The 12,240-nt window shown below is 34.4% G+C and overlaps 1 protein-coding gene across 1 annotated transcript in view; it reads right to left on the reverse strand.

The window, feature by feature from the left end:
• Positions 1-3,359: 3,359 nt before the first annotated feature.
• The window catches only part of LOC136982224 (transient receptor potential-gamma protein-like), a 70,654-nt gene continuing 61,773 nt past the window's right edge, over positions 3,360-12,240 (reverse strand). Inside the window, 1 exon segment of the mRNA XM_067278665.1 lies at positions 3,360-4,656. Within this exon segment, the coding sequence (XP_067134766.1) occupies positions 3,656-4,656 (1,001 nt within the window). The 3' untranslated portion in view covers positions 3,360-3,655.

A 12,240-nucleotide genomic window follows, 5' to 3' on the forward strand; every position in this document is an offset into this window, starting at 1 on the left:
TGTTAGAATAATGTATACTCTGACGTCAATTTGACGTCATTTCACACTTCTCCACACCAAAAAAGATTAGACATGACGACAAACTGACGTATTTTGTCAAAACGAATGATATGATTCTAATTTATATAACGTTATAATGTTTGCTTCTGCTTCTTTTAATTATAATTTAAACGCAATTATTCTTTTATAATTTAAATAAAATTCAATTTTTTAAACGTAATTACCCGTTAGATATGATTATTCGTTACGGTAATGTGATAAGTAACGTATAATTTGTTACAGATCTTAATAAAATGTCGGATAAACAAGACAGTTAAAGCTGCTTCGTGGGATCCGGGATCGAATCCAGGTTGTCAGAAATTCCAGGAATTTTTGGTGGTGATCGGGCCCCGTCTCTCTCCGCCCCCATTGTGAGCCTTTCCGGACCCTCAATAGGTATGAATACCAAGGCCCTTTTAGTGTCCACGGGGCAAAAAAGATCCAAAAAGGAAGAATAATGCATTGTTTTGTTGATTATTTAATTTAGTTGTGTACGATAACGCGACATGTGGGCGCTCCGCCGAAAGGGATGTCCAGGATTGGAGCGTTATCCTATGAACAAATGGGTCACTTACCTGGGGCCCCCATCAATCGGAGGCCCTAAACCAATCTTTTGTAAGAAAATATTTTTTCCAAAAATTCCTCTGAAGAAAAATGTCTGAAAGGGCGCCCTAATTCACATTCGCCCGGATCCCATGAGGCTAGTGGGGATACAAGTGACATATTATAGTTTCATGGATATACAGGAAAATATTCTATGGGAAAGTAGCTCCTATTTAGGTGTTACTAACGTGAAGAAAACATGGAAAACTCCAAGTATCTAGCCCGTTGGTGAGGCACGAACCCACGACTAGTGTTCAATAGTTTTATCCACTCTGCCACTGGTGGGCTCCGTTTATTTAATTATATTTAAACTAAATAATATTAACACAAAATTTAATTTTATTCTAATTTTATTAAAAATTTATACGTACAAAAAATTGGATTATTGTAGATGTAAAAATTCCGTGTTAGCAATAATTCTTGCATTCCCCTTTACCATACGATCTTCTTAATATTATACAATTCAATAAATTCAAGATAAGAAAAGGGGTGAGAAAATGACCTTATCTAAAATATTTAACCTTCAAACACAAAGGAAATTATTTAAAATAAATAAATATTTATCACAGAATTAAAGAAATAATTATTAATATTAATTATATTCAGTAATAACCTGAAGATTAAAATCACATTTTGTAATGAATTGTAAACCATACTTTTGCAAGAGAGAAAACGTTTTAACTACAATTCACGACTAGATCTAGACTAGAATTATTTATGAATCAACAGCAGCAAAATGGCTTGCCGATATATAATTTACTTTGTACAAATATTTTGCATAAATATCACGTGATAATTCTATACCCTGAATAAAAATTTATTTGTTGGTTTGTTTCTACAATTAAAATAATTTTTTTTACACAATATTTATTTACAGTTATATAAAGCAAAGATTCCCAATCTGATTTTCTTTTGCTTGTCGATCTCTCTATAGCAGTGTTTCTTAACTTGGGGTGCGTGCAACCCGAGGGGTGCCATGTGGATTTTTAACCTTTAAATGTGTAATATAAAATTTAAAACTGTCTTATGCTATATAAATTGAACTCGACTTGTATTGTGTATTCTCAGAGCTTACAATAAACTGGAAATACTAAGGTAGTGTACTGATCCTGACTAGTACCTCCTGTATCTTTGTCACCTTACACTCAGTTGGATTTCATAACAAAAAAAAAAAAAAATCGGAACAATTTTCAAGAGGGTGAAGGCCATATTTTGAATTTCAACGTGGAGCTTATCCCTAAAACAGTACTCTATAGGGCCGGATTTATGTGTATATAAGCTAAGCAAACTATAACTTGGAGCCTCATGTTTTTAAACTAATATTGTTTAATGAAGGGAGTGGCCTTCTTTGTTATAATTTAATGCCTCAACAAGTTTAAATTAGCCTTCCCCCTCTCTTCAAAACCAGACTTAATTCTTCGACTCCTTTCTACGTTGATACAAAATACGTCACAAATAAAATAAAATAATAATGATAATAATATAAATTTAAAATTGTGTGTTTTACTTAAATCGAATTTAGGCCCTAATGATGATTAATATTAATTGCTATATTTATATATTTTAAAATATAACACTAAATAAATTTGTCCACAGGCCCCCTTGAGGTATCACTAGTGAGTGGGATGCTTAATCTCGAGATATTCACGTAACAACACGGGGTTATGAGCATCACGTGGCACTAACCCGTTTTGAGTATCTAGTCCCGAGTTATGTGTATAGCAGCACGTGATACCAACCCGTTCAATAAGACCATTCATTGAACTAGTTCGTGACACGTGACACTCCCAACACGGTCGTATTGTTACTTACATAATTCGAAACGATGCACCCTGTAAGGCCATTTACTGAACGTGACACGTGACACTCCCAATATGTTCGTGTTTCAACTCACCTAGCACGAGACCAGGCAGATTGGGAACCCTGATATAAAGCATAACATTTAATTCGACTAATTATTTTCAAGAAAATAATTTTTTATTTTAAATCTAATTCCTATTTTTTTTCAATATTTTAATTCCTATTTTAAGCTAATTAAAAAAATACAATTTACATATTTACGTATCTCCGTTTTTATTAAATTTATTTATTAATTAATATATATTTTTGTACGTTTATTTTAAATTGCTCAAAACACTTTCTTAAATTTTAAATATATTTCGTAATGTTTGTTTAATTTAATTTATCGTACGAACGTTTGAAGAATAGAAGTTAATTGTAAATTTTAATTTAGAAATTTGTTTCTATTTATATTCGTTGTATATGTTTAAGGCCAATATTTAAATTGTATTTTTATGTAATTTTAAAGAATTATCACGTTAAATATAATTTATAAGTGCTTAATAATTGTTTAACTCATCACGCTTCCAGAATCTTCATCCTTTCTCCAAAATATCTATCGTTATTAATTAAGATAACTTTTTTAGAATAAAGAAATATTTTATAAATTAATTTTAAATATTTATAATTTTTTAAAACTTAATTCTACGTAAATGAACCGTTAATGAATATAATAACGTTAAAAACTAGTAAAAAAAATTAAAATGAAATTAATTTTCAATTCAAAATGATTTCCTCAATCATTAGTTGAAATTCAAATTTTATCTAAAATGATTGGTTAAATTTGAAATGTCCTCAATCCCTTCGGCCAATCGTCGTTAAGAAAACTACAGCGTTAACCAATTCGTTATTGAAATGTAATTGAAATGATATCTTACTTGAATTGCGGAGGACCGCTTATATTCCTTTGCGGAAGTTTTAGATTTTATTTTGCTTTTTCCACTAATTGGTATCGTTATTATATTCATTAAAGATTCATTTTTAATAATAAATTTAATGTAAAAGAAAAACTTGCGTTTGTTCGTTAAGAAAAATTATTTAAAATTTATAAAACTTTCGGTTTCTACTATGAAGTATACGAGTAGTTTTTCCTGAAGGTGGATACATTGCATTGTTTTATATTTATGTAGGCAATAATCCACAGTAATTGAATAGTTTATTTTTTGTTAAATGTTCATATCCACCCCATAGACAATGGACAATTAACAGGTTCAATACCATAAACTGTTGATATAACTCCCAAAGTGCCATTCGCAGACTTTTGACTAGACATTAATGGCTCCCTCGAAGAACTTTGACTCATTAAACATTCTGGACTACTGACAGTAGAAATAGTATCTGTTGTGCTGGTGGTTGCGTGAACGTTTTCACATTTGCTCACTGCAACATTCTGTAGTTCCATCTCTGCACATTCTGAACTAATAGTTTGCATCTCCACATTTCCAGTAATAGAATTCCTAGGCGTGTGAACGTTCGAACTGGCACAACTAGGAATAGGCGAGAGACTGCGAGTTGGTAAATTCATACACAAAGAAGTCAATGATACTGATGGCCTCCTGTCTTCTTTCTTGTGTAAATCATTGCATTTTAAAAACTCTTCTCTGAATGGTGCACTGGAAGTTCTAGATGCTTGACTGCGCTCCAGAGATGCAACATTTTGCGTAGAACTTTCTGGTTGAGAATAGTTTTTTTGCTCTTGGAAAATCATTCTCAGTTTGGCAGGATTGAAAGAGATGGTGCCAAACCGTCGCGCAAACATCGATCTCTTGATGCTCGGTGTCTGACGAGTTGGGCTGAAGTCTTTAGTTTTGTCATTAGCAGCAACTCCGGGTGAAGTTGCTACACTCGAGTTCGACTCACTGGGGGATGTTGCAAATCGTTGGCTCATTTGTTCCGAACTTAATTGGCTACTAATTGAATCCTCGCTTCGACTTCTGGAGAAAGCCGATCGAGCATTTCTCGTTGCTTCTACTAAATAGCTCCATTTTCCTTTTTTAATTTTCTTCTTATTTTCTGCCATTCTAGCGATCTTAACCATTCGACTAACTGGTGATTTTTTTGTAGGTTCTGTAGAACAAAATTCTGGAAGAGTCTGTACCGAACCTTCTACTAATCCAATATCGAATCCTTTCATAAGTCGCCTCTCTCTTTGACGTCCTTTTTTTCCTCCTGCACCTGAAAATACAATAATATGCCATTTCAATAATTAATTTTATAGACAATAAGCATTAAAGAGCTTTTGAGAAATCTTTAATGCCTTAATAAATTTATTTAATATTAATTAAATGAAATCACAATAGCATCATAATACTTTATACATTGTTTAAAGAAGTAACGTTTTTACTTTTCTTCAATACATTAATTAAACTTTTAACAATCGTAAACAAATACACCCTAATTAAATTTTGTTTATATCGAGTTTTCCTAGATAATTAATTGAAAATAAAAAAACAAGACCATAAAAGAATACCGAATATAATTTCTTTGTACGAGGTATTATATTACAATATGGCAGATCTAATCTCGTCTTTTAGGGTAATTCTTGGTAAATTCTTTTAGTATGGAGGAAGAAATGGATAAAACCACTGAACACTGGTCGCTGGTCGTGCCTTAGTGTTCAATGTTTTATCCACTCGGCCACCTGCAGACACAAAAGAAATTATTAATTTGAAGACATATGCAGGATGGCCATAACTAAGGTTTCTCTATTCAGAGCACTCCTAGCAGTCAACTGACACCAAAATTTGTACACAGACTATGAAAAGGATACGAAATAGGATTTTGCAAGCAAAAATTAAGTTCAAAAACGTCCGCTAAGGAGCGCTTTACAGGAAAATAAGAAAACAAAACAACAAAAACTCATTCATTTATTCCGGAAGAAGCATACCTTCTGCGGAGGCTGCTTACTGAATGTAAGAAATGTTGCTCAATGTGTGTTCTATTGTTCAGGTGTAAAATTTGAAGACGATGAACAGTGTATTCATCTCCTAAACCAGTGTTCCGCAACCTTTTTCTACTTGCGGCACACCAATGACAACACGGCACACCAACATGTTATTCCCCTCAAAAACGTATAATATGATACTACAGTAGAGCGTCGTTTATCCGAATCAATTGGAAACTGTGGTTGTTCGGATAACCGATTATGAACGAAAAAATATATTAACCTATCCCATGTTGAAATTTTTCTCCGTTGCGTGTCGCTTCGTGTTGAATTTTCGTCGATTTTAAGCCTAACCAAAATTATTTTATAATAATAATCGAGGCTATTGTATCGTTAAAAATTATTTCTTTATTTTGTACAAACAAAATGATATATATTGAAAAATATAAAAACAAAAAATTATACTTTAGAAGTTAATCTAAGTATCAAAAACGTTCGATTCAGCACGACACGGTCCGACTGAAAAGCTTTCGGTTAACTGACGTTTTGGTTGACCAGCTTTCGGATAAACGACGCTCTACTGTATTAATAGAATTACGTAATGCCACTAACGTGTTGTTGTTGTTGTTGTTGTTGTTGTTGTTATTATTATTATTATGTTGGGTTAAGTGAGAATATACTCGGTTAACAACCGGTGGCTGTGTACTATGCCGGACCAAAGTCAAGGCATAGTAACCAAAACAGAAATTAAAGAAGTGTATCAGTGTGTGTGTCTGTATTCAGGAATTTTCTCACAATATGACATGTATTCAATATAGTGGCCTTCTGTAGTGTGATGTATGTGTTTCTATTCAATTCTAATGTGCCCAGGCTTTTGTGTAGTGTGTGTGGTATGACACCTGTAGAGGAGAGAACAACAGGTACAATAAGCACCCTATCCATCCTCCACAGATGCCTTATTTCCTGGGCGAGTTCTGTGTACTTGCTAATTTTTTCAGTGCATGCGTTTTGTATATTGTGAGTGTTTGGAATGGATATGTCTATAATGTATGTGATTTTATTGTGTTTGTCAATGAGTGTGATGTCTGGTCTGTTGTGGTAAATTGTTTTATCTGTGATTATGGCTCTGTCGTAGTACATTTTGTGCGTGTTGTTTTCCAATACTGTCTGCGGAATGTATTTGTAGTATGGTTCGTGGATGTCTACTAATTTGTGTTTCTTTGCAAGCTCTTGGTGTATTATATTTGCTACTTGATTATGTCTGTGTAAATAATCTGTCTGTGCCAAGAGCTTGCAACCAGAGGTGATGTGTTGTATAGTTTCTGGCATGATGTGACATTTTCTGCATGTGTCATTTGTGAGTGTTGCATCTTTGAGTATGTGTTTTCTGTAGTTTTTAGTATTTATGACCTGATCCTGTATGGCAATCATGAATCCTTCCGTCTCCCCAAAGAGGCATCCCCGAGCTAACCAGCTGTTTGACGCAGTTTTGTCAACAAAATCCTGGGCCAGATCATAAGGATGCCTGCCATGGAGTGCCTTTCGAGCCCACGATTGCTTAATGGTGTCTATGCTTTTTATATGTTGCGTTGTGTCCATATGATGTGAGTGTAAGTTTAATGGTGTGTTATTCGAGTCTGCTAGAGTTACTGCTTTATGTAATTGTGATGTTTCTTGTTTTTTGTAGAAAAACTCTCGCAGTGACTGTATTTGTTTGTAGTGAAGGTTAACTATGTCAATCAGGCCACGTCCGCCATCTTTACGTGGAAGGGTTAATCTTTCTGTGGCAGATTTAGGATGATGTTGTTTATGCTTAGTAAGTGTAGTTCTTGTTTTCCTTTGGAGTTGCTCAAGATCTGTGTGAGTCCAATGTATAACTCCAAAAGAATATGTGAGTACTGGGATGACATATGTGTTTATTGCTTTAACTGTGTGTTTTGCATTTAACTGTGTTCTGAGAATAGCATTTAACCTACTTTGGTATTCTTTAATTAATCTTTGCTTTATTTGTGTATGTTCTGTTAGTTTGGCCTGTTGGAATCCTAAATACTTGTAGAACTCGCCCTCTTCCATGGATTCAATAATGTCTCCATTTCCAAGTGCAAAATCTTCTTTCTTCAGGATTCCTTTTTCTATGTGAAGTGTTTTGCATTTATCTAGGCCAAATTCCATTTGTATGTCCTTGGTGTATGAATGTGTGATTTGTAGGAGTTGATGAAGTTGTTTTTGTGTGGATGCATAAAGTTTTATGTCATCCATGTACATGAGATGTGACAGTGTAAACTGTGTTGTTTTTTCATGTCTGATATTGTAACCATATTGCGTGTTGTTTAACATGTTGGATAATGGGTTCAGGGCTAAGCAGAACCAGAGAGGACTCAAGGAATCTCCTTGAAAAATTCCTCGCCTAATAAAAATTTGGTTTGTTTGTATGGAAGTGTTACTAACCCTGAGATGTAGTGTTGTTCTCCAGTGCTGCATAGTGTTTTGAAAGAATGCAATGAGTGATGGATGTATTTTGTACATGTGTAGAATATGTAGCAGCCAACTGTGTGGAACACTGTCGAATGCTTTTCTGTAGTCTATATATGCCATGTGTATGTTTCTGTGTTGTTTGTGTGCTTGCCGTAGAATGACTGAATCTATGAGTAACTGTTCTTTGCATCCCCTGTGATTTCTACGGCAACCTTTTTGTTGTTCTGTTAGAATGTCGTGTTCTTCAATATGTTTGTATATTTTGTTTGCAATACAGGATGTCAATAATTTGTAGAGTGTTGGAAGACAGGTAATTGGTCTGTATTGTGTGGGGTCTGTGGTATTGTTGTTTTTGGGTTTCATGTAGGTGATGCCCTGAGTAAGAAAATTTGGCATGTCTTGTGGATTGATGATGATGTGTGTTAGGTGTTTAGCTAGTTCCTGGTGCAGTGATGTAAACTTTTTGTACCAGAAATTGTGAATGTTGTCTACACCAGGTGTCTTCCAGTTGTGTGCTCTGTTAACAGTGTATTGGAAATCATGTATGTTTATTTCAGCACAGGGCATAGTTGGTATGTTGTGCAAGTTTCTGTTCTCCTCCTCGATCCAGCCTGCATCAGCATTGTGCGTGACAGCACTGGACCAAAGAGAAGACCAATATGTTGTGAGTTCTTCTTCTGTTGGTGTGCCACTGTGCTGTGTATCAGTGTTTGCTTTGTTATTAATTTGTCTGTAAAAGAGTTTTTCATTGTTTGTAAATAATTTATTTTGTTGTTTTCGTAGTGTACATGTTTTGTATCGTTTGAGTCTACGTGCTTTGGCAGCAAGTTTTTGTTTTAGTGTATCAATGTATTCTGTAATGTGTGTGTTGTGATGTTCGTGTTTTGTGTGTGTTTTTATTTTCTTGAAAATGTTTTTGAGCTGTTTCCTTAATTTCGGTGTTATGTTGTTTTTAGTGTATTGTGTCAGCCTGCCTAATTGCTGTCTAATGTCATTTATTTGTATTTCTATTCTTCTCTGCCAGGCAGGCTTGTGATAGTATTGTGTTTTCTGTGTATTTGTCTGTGACTGTACTTTCAGTCCATGGTGTGTCACTACTGTGACTGCCCCAGCATAAACTAATGTATGAATGTCTGCGAGTGTAGAAATTGAATGAATGTAGTGTGGTAGTAAGTGAGTGTTTACATAATTTAGTGTTTTTCCTACTTCTTTTGACGTGTTGATTTTTGGTATTCGTGGTCGTTGTGTGGGATCTGTGCCTGTATATTTAGTGAGTGTTTCCTGAAATATAAGTGAGAGCGTATTAACTAAATCCATGTCTATGTTATCAGTGATGGACGAGGAAGTGTCTGTAGTATCATTAGTGGTAATTGTTGTATGTGTGTTATTATCAATGCTTGTTGCTGGATTATCCTGACAGGTTACATGATCTTCATTAATGTTAGATGTTTCTGTCTGTTGATGTATTTGATCAGCAACCTGTTGTTTGATAAGTTCAAGTGTTGTTTGTGGAATAAGGTTGTTGTGTATAATTGTTCTTTTTTGATCAACAACCCTTTGTTCAGTGACAGTGAGGTGAGGATATTGTTGTGTGAATTTATGGTGTAGTTGTTGTCTGTACGCTGTCATGTTTGTTTCAAGTTTTGTGATCGTGTAATAAGTACGGATGATAAACTCGTTCATTTCTACTGTCCATTTCATCCGTTGGCGTGGTTTTCCAGCCTTTGTGGTCTGTGGATGCATTGCCACAGAAACACCAAGGCTGGGTTGGTTCCTCACATCTGTTGAGGGCATTGCAGTAGCCATGCTTGGGCCGGTGCTGCTTTCGCCACCGGTAACCAAGGGAGACTGTGGCCTATTTTTCGAACGTGAGCCTCTGCCTAACCCACGAACGCGGACCTTGTTAACCCGGGCGACGTCCGAGCCGGTATCACATTTAGATCTGGTTACTACCATGATACATATCTCCACAGAATGTGGGTGTGTGGTCACTCTTAGCTTCATTTCTCCCCATAGACCTTACTGGCATGGGTGTCCCTACCAGGAGCTTGTGCTCCAGCCTGCATTGCCTTATGGATCAGTAAAATTACTGGGCTCTCCCATCAGACCAGGTGGTGACCACGAGAGAGTTATTATTATTATTATTATTATTATTATTAAACAGACATCAAAACTTGTGAGAAAAAATTTATTTTATATTTAATTTCTTAGAATACATAAGAATGTGTGGTTTGTAATAAAGAATGAACAAACGTCATCTTATTTTATCAGGTCTGCGGCAGAGAATGAAATACAAACATAAGAAACACAGCAACTGTGATAAAAACATAAATAAAACTTGACAATTAATAGAATATGTAAAAGTTCACGTCACACCTTTCACCTTGTGACGGCACACCGGTTGCGGAACACTGTTCTAAACAACTGACTACAGCTGCTCTCCAATGATGCTTTGCAATAGCACTGTAACACGATCCTCTAAATCTGCCAAAGTTGCAACATTTCATAATAAACCATATTCTTTAAATGCCCCCATAACCGATTCAGATCCACGTCATTGTTTTCACTAACTTTACTCGCTGTCGGTGTCAATCTGCTTATTAGTTACAGATGCAAAGTTCTCTGAATTGGAAAAATTTAATTATAGCTACCCTGTACATAAGAATCATAGGAACTCCCACAAGCCATATATTCATTAGAAGGAACCAATATACAGGTAAGAAGGAATGGTTTATTCAGGATAGGATCGAACTCACAATCTTTATTAGAACTCTAATACATAATTTAATGAGAAATCTTCATAAATTTTGCATGTACTGTCGAATAAATCTGAATATATGAAGTTTAATTATGATTCTCCTATACACGTTCAGTGTTATAATAAAAATAGATAAGTAATTTTGTATGCTAACAGTTATTTTCTTAATAACAACATTAATTGAATATTTTAATAAGAAACTCTTTGTATAAGAATTAAATTATTTACACTTTATTAGACTATCTTAAATTAAATCATAAATTGATCTCTATTGTGGAAAATGTATAGATGACTTTAGATACGGGTTTTCATTAAATTAACAAAATATAATTAAGAAATTAAAGCTTCTAAAATAATTATTCAACATTGATTATCTCGCAATTCAATAGGTTAATTAAAATTTAAATATTTTATTAATTTCTAAAATTCTTTAAGCCAATTAAATTAATTGGAATAAAGTTTTAAACGGTTGTGTAGTGTATAATACCGAAGATTTATTGCAGAGAATTTTGTGGGGATTTTTTGGGAGGGATGTTTGCAAGATCAGCTGCTTTGTTGGCAGATAACAAAAAGAAAAAAAAAATGTTGCAAGTAATCAGGAAAATAACATAAATAACTTAACAAGCTCAACAATAAATAAATAAAAGAAGATTAAATGGTTTATTGGCTACAACAAATCTGAAGATTTCTTGTACATATTCTGAAATTAATTTTTCAGTTTTATTTTTGTTTTTTTAAAATATTTTTATATATTAAAATAATAGTTAATATTCCTTCTTTTGAATAGAAAATTAAATGTACAGCGTGGCTCAAAAGTCAGCTAACCACGTGAATAATTTGAGCAACTTATCGAAGAATTTATTGATTGGTTCCTGTGGACACTAAGATTGTATCTAAGTGACCAATAGTATAAAATGTTTTATGTGAAATGAACTGTCATTGGCTTCTTACATAGCTGTTGGTCACCTAGACACGCCCTTAGGGTGCAGTTTTCTCCATATTCGTAGTGACCACGCCCTTAATGGGTACGATCCCCCATTATGGGTCTGGACGTATTCGCGATGATGATATGAGACCGAACCCACGCTGGGACAGACCACGCATGGAAAATTCCTGACGTCACTCGACTGGATTCAATCCCGGATCTCCCAGAGAAGTAGGCTTTTACTACCTGGTTAAGTGACTTTTCGGCCACCCTGTATATTATTAAAGATTTCACTCCAATAAATTCTTTTAAACGACTTAAACGACTTCAAAAGTCTTTACACAATAAGAATTTTGTAACATTCGCTGTTTATTATATATTTTCTATTGATTATAGGTTAATTTTAAATAGAGGATGGCCCGAAAGTAAGTTATACGTTGTAATTTGGATACGAAAGAAGAAGAAATGATTTTGAGCAAAAAATGTATTTGAATAATACAGAAAATTACTCTTTATAGCGATTAACTGAGTTTTAGGCCACCCTGTATAGACAAAATGAACAGATCACATCGCCTGGATGAGTGACGACAGGCTAACAATATGAATTCTATACCCTAAAAATAAATAGAACAATACCCAGTGGCAGATGTAAAGATAGAAGAAGAGGTGAAGAAAGATGCTGTGAGATGTGGAGCCAGAGATAGTCAAGGAATAAAG

Source organism: Centruroides vittatus, unplaced genomic scaffold, assembly GCF_030686945.1.
Source record: "Centruroides vittatus isolate TY-2023 unplaced genomic scaffold, ASM3068694v2 contig_817, whole genome shotgun sequence".
Lineage (NCBI taxonomy): Eukaryota > Metazoa > Arthropoda > Arachnida > Scorpiones > Buthidae > Centruroides > Centruroides vittatus.